Source organism: Haliaeetus albicilla, chromosome 1, assembly GCF_947461875.1.
Source record: "Haliaeetus albicilla chromosome 1, bHalAlb1.1, whole genome shotgun sequence".
Classification (NCBI taxonomy): domain Eukaryota; kingdom Metazoa; phylum Chordata; class Aves; order Accipitriformes; family Accipitridae; genus Haliaeetus; species Haliaeetus albicilla.
Genome location: NC_091483.1, coordinates 26263182 through 26281429, shown reverse-complemented (window position 1 = coordinate 26281429; position 18248 = coordinate 26263182). Strand labels below are relative to the sequence as shown.

The window sequence follows — 18248 nt, the reverse complement described above, 5'->3', positions numbered from 1 at the left end:
ATGATTTGCTGGAGAGGTGGCTAAGTGGGGAATGGAGGGGATGTTGTGGAGAAGAGCCAGCTTTCCCTGTCCGGCATGTTTCAGCAGCTGCACAGCTGGTTCCCTTTCCAAGGTCTGTTTGACAGAATGGATCTGCAGCGTGTTACCTGCTAAAAAACTTGCTGAGAAGCCGTGTGAGAGCCGTCACTGGGAATTTCTCCACTGCTGATAATTCTCACTGACCTTTTTACATGCATCTGTCAGATACTAATTCTAAGCCCTGAGTCAATCAAATTTCCCAAGCACTCTCTTCTTTATTAACCAACCTGTAAATGCCTCAAGGCATTCGAAATCTGCACAGTTGAGTAAAGAAAAGCCTCGGAAGACAATCCTCATAAAAATTAACAGAAGTGCATCCTTGTAGGTGTATAAAAAACTGTTTTTATTGTGCTGGGGGGGTAGGGTTATTCAGGTTCTAAATAGAAGTGTCCATTCTAAACGAAAATGTTGACAAGCAGTTCTGTTTTCTGAGTTACATCATCTTTTTCCTGTATGCTACAACCTGCCCAGTGCTTTCAGTCTGAAAAGCTCTGTAAGAGAAGAGTGAGAGTTGGTAAACCTGTAAGTGCATTCATCTGACTTTGCATCCTTATCTCTTCTGTTATGTCATTTCAGCTGAACTTTAAACAAGCTTTTTCATGGCTAGCCATTTGAAGAATTAGTGTTATTCCTACAGATGAGTTTGAGTGGGTTTTTTGAGAGATACAAAAGCAGCTGCGTGCATTAAGGTATGCTCTTTCTAAGACCTTTGTAGGAAAAGTTACAGCAAGCCCACTTTCTTATCTAATGAGATATACTATAAGTGTATTTTTGAAAGCAAAGTCACTGTTGTTACCCTTAAAGTAAAATTTTGCAACATTTTCCAGGTCCGGATGCCTGTCCCAGAAGGCACAGCACAAGAGCAAAGACCCATTCTGTGGGACAATTTAAAAATCATGTCTGTGCTGACAAATTCATCTTTTGACCAAGACTGTTGCTGGGGAACAGATGGCACAGCTATTGAATGTAGGCTTGCTTTTGGTAAAGCACAAATACATCTTCACGCTATAATCCCTCCCTCTCAGAGTCTTACCCCTCTTTGATTTGCAAACTTCCTTCTAAGGTGTTACATCCCATCTTCTGTTCTGAAAATAAAGTAGGTTGGGAAGAACAGCAACTTTCAGACAACTAGACTTTATTGAAACTGAATGAAGACACGAGATTTCCAATACTGTAAAACCTTAGACTCAGAGGAGATTTTAGATCTGCTTCTCTTTGTAGGAAGGGAATGAGAAGAAGGTTTGATAAAATAATAAGACACAATTCTTGGTGTTCTTCCTAACAGTGCACTTGGCCTGCATAATTGTCTTGTTTTTAGGCCTGTCCTTATGCTTGCTTGTAAGTCTACTTGCTTGGAAAAGCAAGGATTATCTGTACCTTCAGAGTAGTCCCCAGAAGGCATGGCAGGCAGATGTCAGCTGGGGTTCGTCCTTCTCACCTTCTCAGCACTTCTGGCATTGCTTCTTTGCAGCGAGAGGTCGCTGTTATTGAAATCACACTTTTGGATAGAGGAGCGCAATGCTTAATTTCAGCCTGCGTTAAATGTCAGTGTTTTCAGCATCTATTTTTATGGCTCATAAAACCAAAATGGATGCAAACCCAGGTGCTCCCCTAGGTACGCCAAGCTCTGCATCCTCAGCTGCCCCGTGGAGAGCCAGATGACCTTGGTGACATACAGTGTGAGAAGAGGGACTTTGCGCGCTGTGACCATCCGTGAGTTGCAAGGGCTGCATTAACGGCTTCTCTCCCCTACTTGCACGAGTCGGGGGTGTGTGGGGAGGAAGAGTTTGGGCAGAGAGCGGGTGAGAGAACACAAAGGAATAGTGAGCAGAAGTCAAGCGGAGGATGCGCGCTTGCTCGGCGGAGGCTGGGTGGAAGGTGTCCCTGGCGAAGCCCTGATGCAGCTGTGGGTTTGGCCAGCTGGGCCTTCATAAAAGAGGTTCTTGGTGGCCAGTTGCCTCGATGCGCTTCTCATCACAGCTGTCACTTTGGTAGTGTTTGGCTGGCTGCTTAAATGTAGTGCCAACTGTTCTTAAACCTGAGCAGTGGCAGGAAATGAAAGATCATCAGGGATGATACAGGCACAAAGAACAACAGGGAAGTGAAACCAAACTTTTGATTGCTTGGACTCTTTTTTTTTTTTTTTTTTTTTTTTTTTGCCAGTGCTGTAAGGCAAGTGAGTTTTGAAGGAAAGCCACACGAATGCTGTATTGCTCTTGCTTCTTCAAGATCAGCAGAACATGCGTACTCATGTTGAAACTACTGCTTTGCTGGAAGAGGCCTCTTGGTTACTTTTTTTTCAACTTTGATTTGTACTGAGGAAGGAGTTAAAAATACTGTAAGTTTTGAATAAGCTGCAGGGTTGAAATGTAAATGTTGCAATGCAGTTCTTTTACTGCCCTATGGAGCAGGTGCAAGAAGATATTCACCGCATGGTCTATATTGAGACAGGAAAGCTGTGTCTCAGGAAAATAAGAAAATCTATCTTCTTTTTTTTTTTTCTTCCCTCTAAGGAAAAGAACTATATCCTGAATGCTCCCAAGTGTCAGAAGTATCATCCCTGGCTGAAACTTATTAGGTATAGGGGTATTATGGCAGAATGAGTGATGTGTCTGTTGCAGGAGTTTTGTTTAAGTTGGGCTTCCAGAATATGTTGCTAAATCTGACTGATGTGCCTTGAAGCTGCTGTTTGTATTGAGGCTGTTGTTGCATAATCATCTAAACTGGTTATAGGAGCAGTGGAGAAACAATGAAAATCCTTTCAGTGTAAGCAAGACAAATTACTGAGAAGTTAATGAGAGAGAAGGTGTTTCTGTAGCTCAAGTGTGCACTTGTAAGATGATTGTAGGCGGTTCTTGGTGTCTTATTTTCCTATTCATGTGGGATTGCTTATAAAAACAGCACAGAAATTTAACAGCAGATACATCCAAAATGGCCTTCGTGACTCATTTTAAAAAGGGAAATACCTTATGTGTAGTTATTGTAAACTTAGTCTGAATTCTGATTCATTTTTGGTAATCTGGGTTGTGCAAAATCTGCAAACTCAGTAGACTGTGACAGCACCTGTTTTTTTTCCTCCTTTCCCTTGGTTTTAAACCTTTCTGAAATGTCTGTAGATAGTTTATTCTGAAATTGCAGATTGTTACTCCATAATTAATTAATTGCTTGGTTTGTTTCCCTTGGAGAATCAGACGGGAGCCAACATCTTTCATATACAGAGAACATTCAGGTGTATTTATTAGAGATAGAAAAACATCTAAGTCAATACGAAAAATATAAATAGCTGTTTATAGTACGTGCTGTCACTGAACAGTGGCTAACATGTACCTGCCCTCATTTTCCTCCTGCTCTAGACAAGCAAGCAGCATCTAGAGAGGTGATTTCTTGTGCCCACTCCTTCAGAGGCTGGGCAAGATCAGTGGGGAGAACAACGCATACTGGGGATGTTGGCTTATCTAGTGACACTTAGAGAGGCCCCAGAATTCATGTTTAGGCATTGGAACTACTAGTTACCCCCATGATTTTTCTCCCTTCTGTTCCCTTCCCCCAGTCCTTCTCCAGCAGCTGTGTGGAGGGAGCTGTACCAGGTGTTGGACAAGGACTCTGGGAGATAACTGAGCTCTCCTCTTCTGCGGAGGGAAAGACCGTAACACTATATTACTATTGAAAGGCACACTGCCAGATACGTTTTAATTAGAGTGTGTTTTGCTGCAGTGTAATTAAGGGTAAAAAGCTTACTCTTAGTAGTGAGTTTTATTATTGTGCCTTTCTATTTCAGTTTCTTATTGCCTTAGAGAGAAGGAAATGAGAATATGGGAGACTATAGCATTCATAGTAACAGTTTGCAGTAATAATTTTCTGTGACGGTTGCTTATGAGTTTGACTTGAGGCGTTCTTGACAGCATCTCATGCTAGAAGAATATAATACTTGAGTTGTACTGCATGGCACTTCAAGAAGAGGGCAGATGGAGTTGAGCTGACTATGTTTTTTTGGTTGGGATGAACAGCTTTCAACTAATAAATGCAAATTAATGGAGACTCGAATGTTGAAGGAGCATTACATTATTTTTGCTGTTGAAATAACAACCCCAAACTACCAAATCTTCTGAGATGTATATAAGCAAAGACAAAACAGTTTCAAATATGTGATTGTTGCCTAACTGCATTTTGATTGAGATTTTTACAACATGTTGGTATGGCAAGTCAAAATGAAAGAAATCAACAAAGTGTCAAAGACAATAATTCCATGCTCTCAGAAAGTCTCCTAATGACATCATTTTGTAGAATTGCTTTTTCAAGGTCACTTTTTCATGAGAAAAATATTTTTATTTCTTGCTCTCACCCTTCCCACCCACATTACAATTTTCCACGGAACAGAAGTTATGGTTCCTGATGAGGTTTCTAGTTGCATATGCAGTGCTGAGGGAGATCAGAGGCTTTCATGTCACCTCATACAGTGATGATGATACCAATTTCTTACACGTAACTGGTCACACATAAATTTGAGCTTAAGTTTGCGGGAACAGACACTCAACATCATAAGAGATTGCTTATTTGGAACAGCTAACTGCTGTCCAGAAACTGCAATGTAGGTAGGTTCAGTCGTTTGCCACTCTCAAAAGTGAAAAATGCAGTATTGCTATTCCTGTCTCTCCCACTCCTCATGTCTGGCTGCTTAGTTTTCCAGCTCAGTTATGCTGCTACATTAGTCCCTAAAGCTGTGCTGTAAACCAGATCGTTGAAATTTCCACTCTGACTTTAACAGTGGCAACTTCTCTGCTATTAGAGACCGGAGGTACCCTTAACAGAGTAAGCACTTTAAACTGGATATGTATTTTCTGTTTTACACCAACGGATATTTTTTAATGGAATATGTTGAATTATTTGTATCATAGTTAACACTCTTTGCCTTAAATTCTCATGAGTTTTCCCTCCCAGAGTCCATGCTTAGAACAGAATCAAGAGATGTAGTGCACTGTGGCTGACTGCTGCTCCCAGGTGTTTTGTGTTAGGAAGCAAACATGGCTGAGGGAGAAAGGGTGTTTCACAGCTAAATGCTGTTCTCAAGCCTTTGACCCGATTCCTGACCATAGCTATGATTGCATTAGAGGTGTTCAAGCCAGATGTCCTGCCACACGTGTGTTCAAAATGGAGAAAGATGTAGAATAGCTTTCTTTAGCCTTTCTGTGGTTAGATGAATTAGCCAAGAGGTGCGTGTACTGGTGTATAAAGGAGTTACTAGTATGCTGTCCTCCTTACAGTATCTCAAAGTTAAAGTTGAGATGCAGTTAATTCCAGTTACATGCCTCCTATTCCAGCTCTCGCTGATGTTACTGTGAGGGCCGTCTCATTGGTTTGGTCCCATAGCTCAAGTCTTCCTTTTACCTCCAGTGGTTGCTGACTCATTTCTTTTCCAGTGGTAGGGTAGCGGTCATTCCAAGCACCTCAAAAGGGGCACAGTGTAGGGCACAAGCTAATGGTTTAATAGCTTCACTGAAACTGGAGGTTTAAATCTGAGAACATAGGAAGAAAGTTAATTCAGCCCCTCATGCTTCCCAATTAATCAACCTAGAGCTTGTATAGAAAGAGTTAATTATTTGAAACTCAGTTCAACTCCATGGCTCAGGAGCTTTTCTTATATGTCACATATTCTTTGCAGGTGATTGTAATGGATAGGCTGCATTAACAGGCAATCTAAAAAAAAAAGAAAAAAAAAGCTTCAGTATATAGAGATTCTTTCAATGGATCATGAATGGTAATGTCAAAGTCTAAACAATAATAGAATGAAATACCTTAAAGATCTTATTTCAATAAATGTAATTTAATATAATAAATATTTTAAACTTAATATATTTAATATATCTAAATATTTTAATATGTATTAATTGTTGAATGCATTGTTTCCTCCATAAGTAAAGTAGATACCCAAATTCACAACAAAAGAAATGAAGTAACTTTCAAATACAGGCTGGGTGCAGTTCAGTGCCAGGGGCATGTTGGGTGATAGATATCTAGATATTGATTGCAAAGTTACATACCAAGTGTCTGCAGAAGAATTAGTTCCTTAACTATATCCCTCTGAAGAAAAAACACTGTTGTTACATTCAAGTCTATTGAGTATTCCATGGACTGTTCTAATCGGTGCGTTTCAAGGTCTTTTGTGGAAAAACAGATCACATGTTGAATATGGTCTCCCTACTGCTAGGCTGTATGTTCCTGAATGTTTTGTGGGTCTAGGTGTCCCCTGTAGATGGGGTGAGGAGTGGTGAGCTGGGCTGTGTGTCCTGCTCTGCTTCGGGGAAAGTCTTTTGCTCTGCTGGACAATCAGACAAGTTATTGCACGCGTCCTAGCTCTGGGCGGCTCTTTGGCATTCCTGCACTTGTAGTGTCTACCTTTTTTTTTTATTTTTTTTTAAACAATACTCTTGTGTTTAAGGTATTTTGCTATTTAGTCTTGGTTTCGGACTGCTTTTAATTCCTGAAGATTACAATACACAAATTTCTCAGTGTTGGAAACTCCTAGAATGATTTATTTTATTTTCTTTAAATCCTGAAAAGTGCTTGTTCCAGGTAGAAAACTAGGGCAAGGTCAGCATCTTTGAAACACGTAGATTCATTTTACAGATGAATTCTTTATTTAACCTAACAGCATATTCTTATCCAAACAGTCAAGCTTGTGATTCTTTAAAAACAAATAAATCACGTGAACATGGTGAGCGGTGCTTGGCGTACTGAATAGGCAGAGGCCTCTCGCATTTGTAGCTTTCCTGCCTTGTCGAAAGAGATTAGCTTGCAGACTCTGAAATGTTTTGGCCTTCAGAAAGATGAGCTATAAAGCTCACCGGAGGGAGAATCGGTCCTTGTCATCTCTCCCCACATCATTTTCCACTTCCCCCAACTATCTTAATTCAAACCCCAGGCCTTGGTCCAGCCCCCACACAACTTTTGTAACCAGCTTAGTCAGGGATGTGATTTCCCTTCCTACTTCTGCCTGTTACACTTAGTTTATAGCAGTAAGGCCTGCTTTGTGAGAGTCACTGCAATAAAATTGTTCCTCTCCTCGTGCAGGGGGACTAGCTGTAGAAGCAGAGGACTCTGCGTCAGAGTAGTTGCATCTTCCACGGCATGGCTGGACTGCTTTAAGTACACGGGTCTAATCAGAGCGGTTTGCCTTCTCTGTTTTGACACGGCTGTGTTGAAGTGTCGTGATGGTTCTCACCAATGTCTCTTGAAGGGACAGGCTTGGGAGCGCAACCATGCAGACTCAAAAACCTGCTGTCATCCCTGTCCCAGGGCGTAGGGGTACTTCCTGCATCTCGGTTTGCCTCCTTCGATGTGGTACCAGAGGCTGGTGGTGCTGGTAGTTGCAGCAGCATCTCAGCTGGAGTTGAAACAGCCATTCACATTTAAAAAATAAAAAATCTTCCATACTTTGGCAAGCTGCATTGTTGTTATTGTCTTTTAACACCATGAATGTCAACAGGTAACTTTTAGTATATGGTATATAATTATGAAGCAAAGGGGAGTGACCTCAGTCACTTACATTTTGACATTAGTAAGAGTGCCATTCTGTTTATGATTCAGCAGTAAAAGACTTTACTGAAACCATGCCCACTGTTTTAAGTTACACTGCAGACTCTAAGCTGCTGCAGAACACTTCTGCCTTCAGGCACCATGATGTAGAGGTTTTTCAAGCAGCTGGTTTTTGGGGGTGGAGGAGAGGGCTTAGTGTAAGAGTTGCGTCAAGCACTTCAGAAACACTGCAATTTTTTTCCTTTCTTTCCTTCCCTTTTTTCCTTGAGTTATTTAAACCACATTAGGCAAAAAGTTTAACTATGGGCAATACCTTAATACCTTTGGCAATGTTTGTGCTTTCTCTAAGGATGGTTCTTTCTTTAACGTAGAAGGTGCTAGGCGAGGGGTTTTTCTTCAGACGGACACCTCTACTGTCAGATCACACAGAAGCAGATCACTGTGACAGGCTGGGTACTGCCTTTGCCCAGATAAATCTTGCATCCTAACCTTTCTAAAGCAAGCTCCCTGTGTCCGTGCTGCAGGTGCGGCTGTGGAGGCCCGCCGGAGCTTGGAGGGGCCGGGAAGGAGCACCGTACAGCACGCTGGTGCCATCTGACGGTAAGCTTTCCCAGCAGGTTTTCCCCCTTCCCATCAATGTCAACAAGCTTTTCTTTTCATTTCTTTTGTGGGAGTAGGGTGAGATGACATTAGGTGCATGGTTTTTATATCTATTTTATGTATATACATTTATATATATATAACCCAGAAATAGAAGTACTATATTCATTAAAGAAATCTAGAATGTTTTATGTGATTTTCTTTATTCATCCTGTGTTTTAAAAACAGCTTTTAAATTAAACTACAACTTACAATATGACTTTTTCACTTAGTTTTCTTTCGCCTCCCCCCAGAAGTAACTATTAATTACAGACATGGTCTTCCTGTGATAACTCTTACGCTGCCCACAAGAAGTGAACGCTGTCGGTTCACAGTTAAGCCAATGGTGACCACCGTAGGGACATTCCTGCAGGATGTGCAGAGAGAAGATAAAGGAATTGAGAGAGCGGAAGTCTTTGCAACAGGTATCTTACATTTCTGTCGTTCTTCAAGATGAATACATTCCTTTTCAGATGGACTGTACTTCTCTCCTGAAGCACAAGTTCAGTCCTCCATCAGGTTTAGCATTGTTGCTGTTGGGGTAGCTCTTGAATGCTTCTGGGGTTTATTGGTGTTTCAGATTTAATACCCGAGTCCTCTTGGAAAGGCTGATTAAAAATGCAGAATTGGACATATTACTGTAACCTTCTTTATATCCCAGTCATGTCCTCTTTATCTTTTTCGGGTAGCTTCTCTTTGTAATGCTGTCTTTAAATAAGTGCCTGTCTTCTGGTTTCCTTGATATCTTTTTCTTTCCTTGTCCTCCATGATCATTCTGGAAAACAACAAGCCGGGCTTTTGAAGTGATGTCTGCCAGTTGTTCAGTGTTACCCAGAGCTGGAAGAATCCATTTGCCTTACTACAAACTTGAACTCATATGGAAAACTTACTAAGAGCTAAGCAACCAGATAAAGTGTGCAATGATAAAGGGCGGCTTTTTGCGATTTTGGGGAGGTTTCCTTCATCAACTGGAGTACAGTACTTCAGGGCCCTTGGGTTGAAAGGAAAAAGCTATACTGATACATTAGCACTGATGTGGTCTTTCCTCCTTGTAGCATACTGTCTATCCCATTATCCCACGTCTTCGGGTAATGCCTGCTGTTTTCATGTATTTTGTCTCTTTTGTCTGCCTGTTCGTAAAAGCCAATATCCAGTTAGCTAAACTGGTTTTCCATTTTATTTCCAAGACAACTTGGTTTGTATTTTGGCAGTGCTTTGTAGTTTTTCCACAGCAATTCTGAAAGTCTTATATCTCCTGTCCTGGTCCTAGAGAAGGATGCAATCTCGAAAGTAGAACTGAGATGTAGCTTTCTTGTTTGAATCTGGTAGAACAGAATTTGGCTATTTGGCTAAAAGCATCTATTTCTTCCCTTCTCCCCTCACCCCCCCTAGAAAGAAAGAAAGAAAGAAAGGGAAAAAAAGGATAGCTGCATCCCTATAGAAAGATTTATTTTCCATCAGGTAACACATAAACAGAAGAAGGGATGGGGTCAAGGAAAGTTGATCTGAAGTTTCATAGCTGGTTGAGATTGCAGAGGGCTGCAGGGACTTTTAAAGGAACTGAAAATAGATCGATGCTCCTAGAAGATCAGGAAGCCACAGATCGAGGAGAAGCTGCTTTAGTTGCCTTTGAGAGCACATTTAGTAAAACAGGAAAATACCCTGTAGAGCAATACATTTATATCCTCTAGAGCAATGGAGATGGGATCTGCATGCATCCCAGTGTGTGCATGAGCTTCGTGTACACAGGAACTTTGGCGTTGGTTTCTTTTTTTTTTTTTAATGGTGTGTCTGCTCGGCAGCCAAGGTAGAAAATTCTCTTGAAAAAGGTAATTCCGTAAGAGACTCTTCTATCTTGAGAAGCCACTGTAACAGTCATTGTCAGCAGCTGGCCTTCTCCTTAACATGGAAGTTTTCGCTAAAAAGGATTTCTTACTGGGGTGAGGCAGGGCCAGCCAACAACATGCACCGGCAAATGGTTAACCTGAGTGTTGCTATCTGCAGAGACATGCATGACAGAAGTATTTAGTATTTGTGATTCACTGCTGAATCAAATTCTTTTGTGGTATGTCAGCAAAAGCTAACTACTCATTCTGCTTCAGTGCAAACATCGGTCACTTGTGAAGTATAAGATAATTTCTGTAATAAGTCTACAAGTCTGGCATTTCTGGCATGGACAGGCAGCAGGTTCCAAAGTGGAAAGGAATTTGGGCCGTTTTCACTTAGTCTCATCTGTTTAAACCTCCCCCTCCCCACCCCGACTTTGGGATAGAAACATTGTTGGCTTTGATTAAAACAGTGACTGTTAAACAGTTCTCTGCTCTGTATTTTTCAAGTGCCAGGTGATTGTAATGTTAGAGAAGAGCTTAAGATATTTAATTCATTAGGAAACTGATAGTGTAAAGAGATACTATTGGTCAAGTACCGAGAGTTGAATTTAAACATTTATTACTAAAGAAAAATTATGAAGCCTTGATTTAGTGCAGACACTTCTTCTGTGTCATTTAGCCATTAAATGAAACCAAACCTTAATTGAAAGTATTAGTGCTGTGTGTGATAGCTCACTTTCTTTTCTGTGGATTCGATTTAGTCCTGCTAAACTTCTGTAGACGAAAAATGGCTCTTTGTCCACATTTGAACACTTGTGCTTAGGTATAGGAAGAAAAGTAGCCTTTTGCTGAAAGTCTGTGAGGAATTCTCTAAAATAAAACACCTCCCCTCCCCTCCAAACTTTTTTGCTTTTCAGTTAATAAAAGGTTGGACAGGTTAATAAATCAGTGTTGTATCACATCCAGAACAAAGAGCCTGTCTGGCAATTCTTTTGAAAAGCATTTTTTGCTTAGATTTCACTTTATAAATGTCACCTTAATAATTTACATGCAAATGAGCTTTGATGTTCTATTACACTATTAAAAAAAAAGAGTGGATGGGCACATGAAAATTTCAGGTTTTGGATTGAAAGTGGTAGCCTTCCAGGTTTGCTTTGCTACCCAGACAGAGTGGGTTGGGGAGCCAGCTGGTGCATTAGCTTGCAGAGTTCAGTAGCCTCGGCCTCAGCAGATGGGGCCCGAGGACAGTGTTCCAGTGAATAAATAATTGCAGGTGTGGGGTTGTCTACGGTGCCTTTCTGTCGTGGGCACATGGGGACAGATGGAGGAGCTGGGGCAGTAGCGCTGTGACAAATATTTACATAGAAAAATCTTCATATTTTGTAGCCTCATCTTTACTCGTTTCAGGAGTAAAGCTGCTGTTTTCTGCGCTGCCCACCCCTTGGCAGCGGCAGGGGAAGATGCCCTTTTTATGTATAGGAGATGAAGGTGGCCAGGTCAAACAGGTATTGCAGAGCAGCCGCTCTGTGGCTTTTGAACCCCCCCGCCACAGCGATGTGTCCAGCAGCAATGATGTTTGGCTGTGGGGGTTCTTGGGCCATCTGAGCCCTGGAGAGGGGCTGATTTTACTGGCTGGCTCTAGGATCTGCGGGACTTCACCCAGTGAGTGCTCCAGTGGATCCACTGTTATGTGTTACTGCTAACGACTCCGGGAGCTCCTTTTTGGTGTGTTCAGCTCCCTGTGGGATACGATGTGTTCCTTTGCCTCCTAGCTGCGGTGGATGGTGCAATGAGGAGGAGATATGAAAGCCGGCAGGCAGGAAGAGTAGTAATCTACTAAAGAAAAGAGTTTATTTGCAAACTTAAGGCCCCTTTAAACAGGGGAAACAAGAAGCAGAGATGGGACAAAACAGATCTTTCACATTTCAGCAGAGGTTTTAGATTACATCTGCCCTTGTGTATCAAATGTAAAATAGGAAGGGATCCATTTCTCATTTGGATGCAGCTATTTCTCCTGTTATCAAGAAAGCAGAAATGTTGCCAGAGTACTAATCTTGCAAGATCCGCTGTGTTGAGAATGCCCTGGGAAGGGCTGCAGTATGTCCATGCTGTTGGATGAGAGCCTTTTCATATATTGAAGTTGTGATCTGCCTACCACTGGCAAATCTCTTCTAAGCCCTAGGCAGACACAAATACTGCCTTTTGGGTGAAAGGGCCTTTGGCAAAGAAGAAGGGTGGAGAGGGAATGAAAAGAAGGAACAAATATGAAAGCAGGATAAAATCTTCAACAACCAGCTTTCCTGATTGAATGTCATAGTTTCCCCCTTGTCTCTGACTTAAAGTCATTGAAAATAGATATGATTTTTTTTTCTCAGCCTGCTTTTTGTGTTGCTGATGGGGTAGCATTCATGTAATTTTTTGCATAAAACCGAAAAGTAAAAAAGGGTTCCCCAGAGCTTTTTAGACTAATGCCTCTGTGGCTCCTGGTCTGCCTTGGACTGGACAGTCTAGCTATCTACTTCTTAACTCCCAGTCACAACTGGTAGTGAAACAGAGCAATTTCAAGTACCATTAATAAAAATCTGAACGCCACGACTGACAAGAATTGCTCCTTTTGACTAGAAGAGCCTGTTTAAGGAAAGGCATAAATCTATACCTGAAGATGAGGTCTTGGAAGGTCTTTTAATTTCCCAAAACCCTTTGTCCTAGTGAAGATGCAAATGTGTGTGGATGGAGAAACAAAATTGCGGATCTTTATGTTGTGATTTGTTGCTGTTTTATGCAAGACTTCTTTATCTTCTGCCCTCCCCTTCCCAATGGGTTGATTCTAGTCATAATCATAAGAAAATCCAAGTCTGCTCGTAGTGTTATCAATTAATATGTATAATATGATTGAAATAACAAGGCAGCTGCTAAAGTCCTGTGTACAGCCCCCATCAGTTAATATTTAAAATAGGGAAACAGTAACTAGACATTATTTAGGGTTTAGGGACTAACTACTAGACAATGGAGCTTTGTAAATAAGTAGGATGTTTATGTCAGAAAAGGTAATGATTGTGGTCTGGTCAATAAACCTTGAAGAACTGCTTGGAACTGACAAGATTAGGGAAGAAGTAGGTAAAAGGTAATGCCTACAGGGGGAGATCGCAAACACCGACTCATTGACCACCTACTCAAATGATACCACCTACTCAAAAGAAGACAATGAAGGAAGAAGACAGAGTCTGCACACTAATTTACATGACGGGTGAAGAAGAACCAATCATTAAGGAAAATAACAATGAATATGTATGAGTTAAGTGTATAATTATGAGGATTTTTGAGACAAGGGTGTGCTGTCTTGAGACAGGCACCCATTCATGCGCATCAATGAAATTAGTTTGAAAATATCTCGACTCTGTGTGTTATTGGCTTGCACACTGGGTAAACAAACTCCATTTGTGGGACAATAGTAGTGACAAGTCTGAGTGACACTGCTAGAGAAAGCATTCAGGCACAGGCTCTATGTTGATGTGTTCCTCCTTACTGTTTAGTGTCAGTTACCAGATTTACTAAAAGTACAGTTCCCTTCCAAGCATTATTAATAAAGAACTCTAGCACTTTTCCAAAGGAGTGTCAGCTAATGTTTAAGATTCCTTATGACAAATGATTTAGAACTTAAATCTTTCTTCTGCAGATGGTAGCAAGGTCTCTGATGCAACCTTGATGGAGGTCTTGTTGATGAATGACTTTAAACTTGTTATCAACAACACAGCATACAGTGTGTCACCTCCTGTAAAAGGTAAGAGCAATGCTTAATAACTCTGATGATCTCACTTCATCTAATGAAACGCGTGGGAAGTCTCAGAAAACTGCAACATGCCTGGAGGAAGAATTTCTCTTTGGTTTTTTTTATCATTGGATGGTCTTGCTTTTGGGGGTTGGAGGTGGGGAGAGAATGAAGAAGGGTGGGTTCTTGAAATGTTTTATGTGACAAACATTTTCTTTTCAGATAAGCTGAGTAGTGAGCATGCTACTGAAATGGAAGATATCAAATCCTTGGTTCACAGATTGTTTGTGGCTCTACATTTAGAAGATCACCAGATGAGGAAAGAGAAAGAATTGCTACAGAAACTGGACCATCTGAAAGAAGAGCTGCTGCCTCTTGAACAGGTTAGAAAGTGGGGTTACTTTTTTTTAAACTCACATCCATTTCCTTTCATCAAGAGTAAGTCCTGTCATAGAAGAAAATCAGCATGAATGGCTAGGGTTTGTTTATTATGTAAATGAGGGTCAATTCAAATATAATTCAGATTATTTTCAATTCAGTTCTTTTTCCTCCTGCTATGCACATTCCCTGGGTAGAAACCACAACACCTGGAGAAAGCTGTCATGAACAAGCCTCAGCATGGCTACTATTGGAATTGAAAGTCCACTTAGTCACCTGTTGCTGTATGAGTTCTGAATACGCATTACAGAAATAACAATAGTGAGATAGAAATTATCTGTGGCTTAGGCTAGGGTTTTCTACATCAGCAAGGCAAATTGTTTGGATTAATTGTTGCCAGAATCCAAGAAGGAAAGGTATGAATGTTGATGTAGAGCAGGCTAGGCTATCCCAGCACGAGGGGAGGAAACCAGAAAGAGCCTGACAAAGCGGACAAACTTTTCTTTGGCTTCAGACCTGCTTTGTGAGGACCAGCCTCCGCGTTAACCAGAACTGCCTTGAATGGTAAATGGAAATCCAGTAGACATAAATCCCTAGTAGTGCAAAGGGGAGATTAAAAGCAGGATTTCTTCGTGCACAACAGCCAGGAGATCTGGTTGCCCTTGTATTTCAGTCCTTTTCTTTCTCAGCAGGGTAAGTTGTTAAGAAAAGTCAGTAAAAGATCCTGAAAAAGGATCTAGCTCAGCAGGGGAAAACATAGTTGGGGAGCTGCTCATCAGAGGAGCATTCATGTTTGCTTGAACAGGTTTCCATATTTCTTTTCCTTAGATGAAAGCCAGAATCACGGACAGTGCAGATGCAAAGACCTCCAGGCTTCTATGGGTTGGCTTAGCTCTGATGTCAACACAAGGGGGAGCGTTGGCGTGGCTCACGTGGTGGGTCTACTCGTGGGACATCATGGAGCCGGTCACATACTTCATCACTTACGGGAGTGCCATGGCTTTCTACGCCTACTTTGTTCTTACTAAACAGGTAAGTCCTCGTCTGGAGTATTGTAAAGGAGGAAAACTGACTCTGAAAAATCACAATGTTTGGACTCTGATGAAAATCTAATTCAGTAAGTAGTCTTGCCATCAGACAGGGACTTGTTTGATCCCTAATGGGGCTGGATACGAACGTTACATTATGCAAAATCAAGCGAGGTACTGTTACACATGAACTGCAGACCAGCTGCTGAGCATAACTACTGTCTGTTATATTTCATAACCTAGGGAATGAAAAGTGATGAAAGAAGTCTCTCCTTTTATTTTAAATTTTTGTAGATCATTTTGAATAGTAAACGGCACCTTACTCATTGCTGTAAAGGGAGAGCAACTAGTAGTGCTGTGCCAGTTTGCAAATGCTGCCTTACGGAACCAAATCACTGAACAGTAGCTTTTATCGGCTGGAGTTTATGTATAAACAGTGCAGGGTATGAAACCGTTTGGAATTCTGGCAGTTGCATTATTGAAATATGCCTAATTTAGTGCCTGAAAAAATGTTATTGCTTTGTTCTTCATAATCTGACTGTTTTTCCATGACTTTGAATGAATGGAGGTAAATCTAGGACAGCTGAAACGGAGCAGGAAACAGGCATTGTTTAGAAGAAAAGAAGTTTGCTGAGCAACAGCAACAACAACAAAATCTTAACTGAGCTCCACAATACAGACTTGTCCTGAAATCCTGTAACACTTCAAGAAATGTTTCTTTTTCCTGCTTTAGCTCTGTACTTTACTCCCAAAGTGGACTTCTTGATGTTGAACTTTCTGTGATGCAAAACTCTTGTTGTTACGGAAGTATGTGGAAGAGTAACCAGCGCTTCCTTCTATAATACCAATGGATCTATAGACCTCATGAGATGTCAGGTTCCTTTAGTGAAAAGGGGAGACACATCTGTTTTTTATGAAGAGCTCGCTCGGAATACAAGTTTTACTCCTTCTCACTGATTTTTAAGAAGGGCTAAGGCATTCCTACTTTTTGTATATGAGTAGATAAAGAGATTACTCCTTGGCTTTTTTGAACAGCTGCTGGAGCCATTGCTTGAGACTTTCAAGTAAGTCTTTGAGAAATAGTAGCCGAACTTTCTCCGACTCCTTGGAAGTACTGTCCATTGACTCAGGTGGCTTCAGTCATGAAGATCACACTATGTCTTTATTATAATTGAAAATTCCTTTAGATGTGATAGAAATTATTCCTACCATGTGTCTAAAAGGCCCTTATGACCTATAAGGGCATAACTTCATATGTAGCCTCTTAACAGAACATACTGTGTGTGTTGCACTAGTTAAATATTCCTGAAACAGGCTGAATTTCTATTGAAAACTCATTTGTACAGATAATCTTCTGACCTCTATCCAGTTTTCTTGCTAACCCCAAGTACGTGCCCTGCTTTCTTTACCAGGACTACATTTATCCTGATGCTAAAGACAGGCAATTCCTCCACTACTTCTATCGGAAATCCAAAACCCAGCATTTTAATGTGGAACGGTATAACAAGCTCAAAGAAGACCTAGCAGAGGTATTTAAATACAATCCTTAAATAATGAAGTAGCCTTTGGCTTAAGATTTTTTCCAGTAAACTCCCAGTTAACAGAAAATTGACCTCAAGGTTTGCTACTTACATTCAAAACAGCATATTGCTTATCAGTCAGTTTCAGCTGTTCAAATAGCCGTACAATGTTTGCCGTTGATGTATAAAGTACTTCAGTAAGTCATCAGAAAGGGAGACCTTCATGAATTGAATTTAAAACAAGTCAGTTTATCAGCCCTACACATCCATTTTTTGTGTACTCTAATATGTTGCATTTTTGGCCATTTTAATAGAATAGCTGCATTGCTTTTGGAGACAGTATGTTTGCTGCGCTGCTGTGGTAACACAATCTCCTCCCTTCCTTGGAAGGAGACTGCCTTGCAGAATTCAGCATTTGACATCTTAATCCTATTCCTTAGGTAAAAGGCTTAGATTTACAGAACATGGGCGAGTCGATGGAAAAGGTGGTGTGTGCACCTACGAGAAACTTTGTGGTCTTCATGAAAAAGTGTAGCAGATCTCTCACTCCTGACTTCTTACTCCCCCATCCCATCCCACTAGCCCTGTGTTCAACATCTTGTAAAAGAAAATTGAAACTACCCCTAATTTTAGTTCAAGACCTGTGGTTCAGGGTATCGTTTCATGAACCACATTGGACATAAGGCTAGAGTTTGATGCTTTTTCAGTAGCCTGCGAGTATAAATTTTGTAACTGTAATTTCAGGAAAATACTTCGGGGTGGGAGTGAGTGTATGGACGGGCAGGGCACATGCTTCTCTCCGGAGACTGGCTGAATGACCTGAGCAGCCTGTAAATGTTCAGCGTCCTCCATTTGATCAGTTTGGTTTCTTGCGTAAGACCAATGCCTTCTGAGAAAGGAAAGATACTGGATGTGTGAAAGAGGAGGAGAAAACGGAGGGCTGCAGAAGGACTAACTCTCACTCTTTCTTGCACTGGCAGGCAGAAGAATCCCTGAGGCGTCTGCGCCAACCTCTGCACTTGAGGCTTCCAATCCAGGAAATCAATGACAAGGACTGACTTTGGTTTTGTATATATTAGAATTGCCCTTTAAAAGCTGATATAAACATTTAGTTACTCTACAGAAACTGGGTATTTTTGACCACTATATAGTTTTGAAAGTTGCAATAAATACCTACAAAAATTATTTGATCACTTGATGGTTTGGGTTTGGTTTTGTTTTGTTTTTCTTTTTGTTTTTTTTTTCCCCCCCGAAACCCTATGAAGAAGCTGCTGAAGCAAAGTTCTTCAAGATATTTGTCAAATCTCATTAGTAAAATGGAGGCATTCTGCCTGCCGGTAAAATGACAGGGATGTTTTATAGAACAAGGGCTGTCTTTTTAGTACCATTTACTATAGCACAGCAGTAGCTCATAGAATAATTAACTTCTGCATCGAGTATTAAGGATTTTTTTTCCTGAGACTACTGTTTCCTT

The 18248-nt window shown here is 41.0% G+C and overlaps 1 protein-coding gene across 1 annotated transcript in view; it reads left to right on the top strand.

Moving 5' to 3' along the window:
* Positions 1–17959, top strand: part of MCUB (mitochondrial calcium uniporter dominant negative subunit beta) — a 54067-nt gene extending 36108 nt beyond the window's left edge. Inside the window, exons 2-8 of the mRNA XM_069782910.1 lie at positions 8136–8211; positions 8505–8675; positions 13756–13860; positions 14071–14231; positions 15055–15258; positions 16667–16783; positions 17755–17959. Coding sequence (XP_069639011.1) covers positions 8136–8211; positions 8505–8675; positions 13756–13860; positions 14071–14231; positions 15055–15258; positions 16667–16783; positions 17755–17832 — 912 coding nt within the window. The 3' untranslated portion in view covers positions 17833–17959. The remainder of the gene's footprint in view (positions 1–8135; positions 8212–8504; positions 8676–13755; positions 13861–14070; positions 14232–15054; positions 15259–16666; positions 16784–17754) is intronic.
* Positions 17960–18248: the final 289 nt, after the last annotated feature.